We start from the raw sequence: 1,406 nt of genomic DNA, 5'->3' as shown, positions 1-1,406 counted from the left end.
TTCTTGGACCCCATGTCTCCATCAGCTGTCAGTTCTTTTTTCGGGAACATCTAATCTCCATCAGGCCTCCATTTATTGGTTCATCCATCTCTCCCTCACCAATCTGCCAGTTCCTGTTGCTGATAAACATCCAAAAGCTTGATGCTGCCACTACCGTGCTTTACAGTAGGGATGGTAGGCCATGGAGAGGAGCAGTTCCTGGTTTGCTCCAGAGAACTTGGTTCCTGAGGACCTTTAATATCAGCAGAAAGGTTTCTGGATCCTTTCTGCAGACAGTTCCTCTAACTTCCTACAGTGCGGGACCTTCTGTAGATGGTGAGACTTTCCTGATTGGGTCCAACCAGCTGGAAACAGGAGGAACCTAAGCTCAGCTTGGAGCATCATGGTATAGACAGTGAAAACTAATGGAAATTGAACTTCTTAGTTTTCTGTCTGGAATGAATTTGCTGTAGTAAAAAAAAAAGAAATCATATTGAGGTTTTATGTGAAGAATTTACCATTAATTTAATTTCGACAAAGGCTGGAACAGAGAGGAAGGAGGAGAAGATGCTGAGAAAACCTTCTGATGTTCTGTACATCACTGAGGGGATGTTCTAAGGAAACAGCTGAAGTAGGAACAGCGGCGGTACCGGCTGAGCCTGCTGCTGGGAGCCCAGGCCCTGCCTCCTCAGGCTGACCCGCTCCAGAGGCCGGAGATACGGCGAGCTCCAGTGAAACCACTCGTTGTGCCGGCGGCTCCACTGGCGGTAGTGGACCAGAACTCGCTCTTTATCGTAGTCGATCTTCTCGATGGTGGCAGCATACCTGATGGGAAACCAAGCAGAGGTCAGATGGTTCCCACTTCTATCTGACCACTAACAGCTTTCCTTTCCTGTCCCACTTCCTGTTTCTGTAAAAAATTTTCATTTTTTTCCTTTTCAATGCTGCAGCTTCCATGAATACCAGAGGAGGCTTTCCAGGAAGTGGTTCTAAATGCAGGATGTGAAGTCAAACCATTTGGTGTGTAATGGTGAACGTGTGTGAGAGTAGAACAGACCAGTTCTTCTGCCGATCACGAGCCTCTAGCTGAGCCCCGATTTCAAAGGTGATTCCAGATCTGTCTGGTGGAGTTTTCATCTGCCAGAAAATGACACAGAGCAGCGGTTAAAGCTCAGAATCAGGACGACGGTAAAGATTCCAGCTGGAAATGATCTTTGTTACACGCAGGAATACAAACAACATATTGCACACATTCATCACCTAAAGAAATAAAATACAACAAAGAAAAACAATACAACTTTCCACAGTAAAATTAAAAATATATACACATGTAACTGTATATATTTTAAGGCTAGGCTTAAAACTTTCCTTTTTGATAAAGCTTCTAGTTAGAGTGGCTCAGGTTATCCTGATCTATCTCTATAGTT

General features: G+C 44.5%; 1 protein-coding gene across 1 annotated transcript; it reads right to left on the bottom strand.

Annotated features, from left to right (window-relative positions):
- Positions 1–578: 578 nt before the first annotated feature.
- LOC107081535 (PHD finger protein 20-like) lies at positions 579–1,194 on the bottom strand. The gene is made up of 2 exons (XM_015369698.1): positions 1,037–1,194; positions 579–804 (listed from the first exon to the last, which is right to left on the bottom strand). The coding sequence occupies exons 1-2, from the start codon at positions 1,114–1,116 to the stop codon at positions 594–596; spliced, it is 291 nt and encodes a 96-aa protein (XP_015225184.1). The 5' UTR covers positions 1,117–1,194; the 3' UTR covers positions 579–593.
- Between the last annotated feature and the right edge of the window lie 212 nt (positions 1,195–1,406).

Source organism: Cyprinodon variegatus, unplaced genomic scaffold (assembly GCF_000732505.1).
Source record: "Cyprinodon variegatus isolate N-32 unplaced genomic scaffold, C_variegatus-1.0 Scaffold6470, whole genome shotgun sequence".
Lineage (NCBI taxonomy): Eukaryota > Metazoa > Chordata > Actinopteri > Cyprinodontiformes > Cyprinodontidae > Cyprinodon > Cyprinodon variegatus.
Note: the sequence above shows the minus strand (reverse complement) of the source record. Positions and strands in the feature narration are given on the sequence as shown.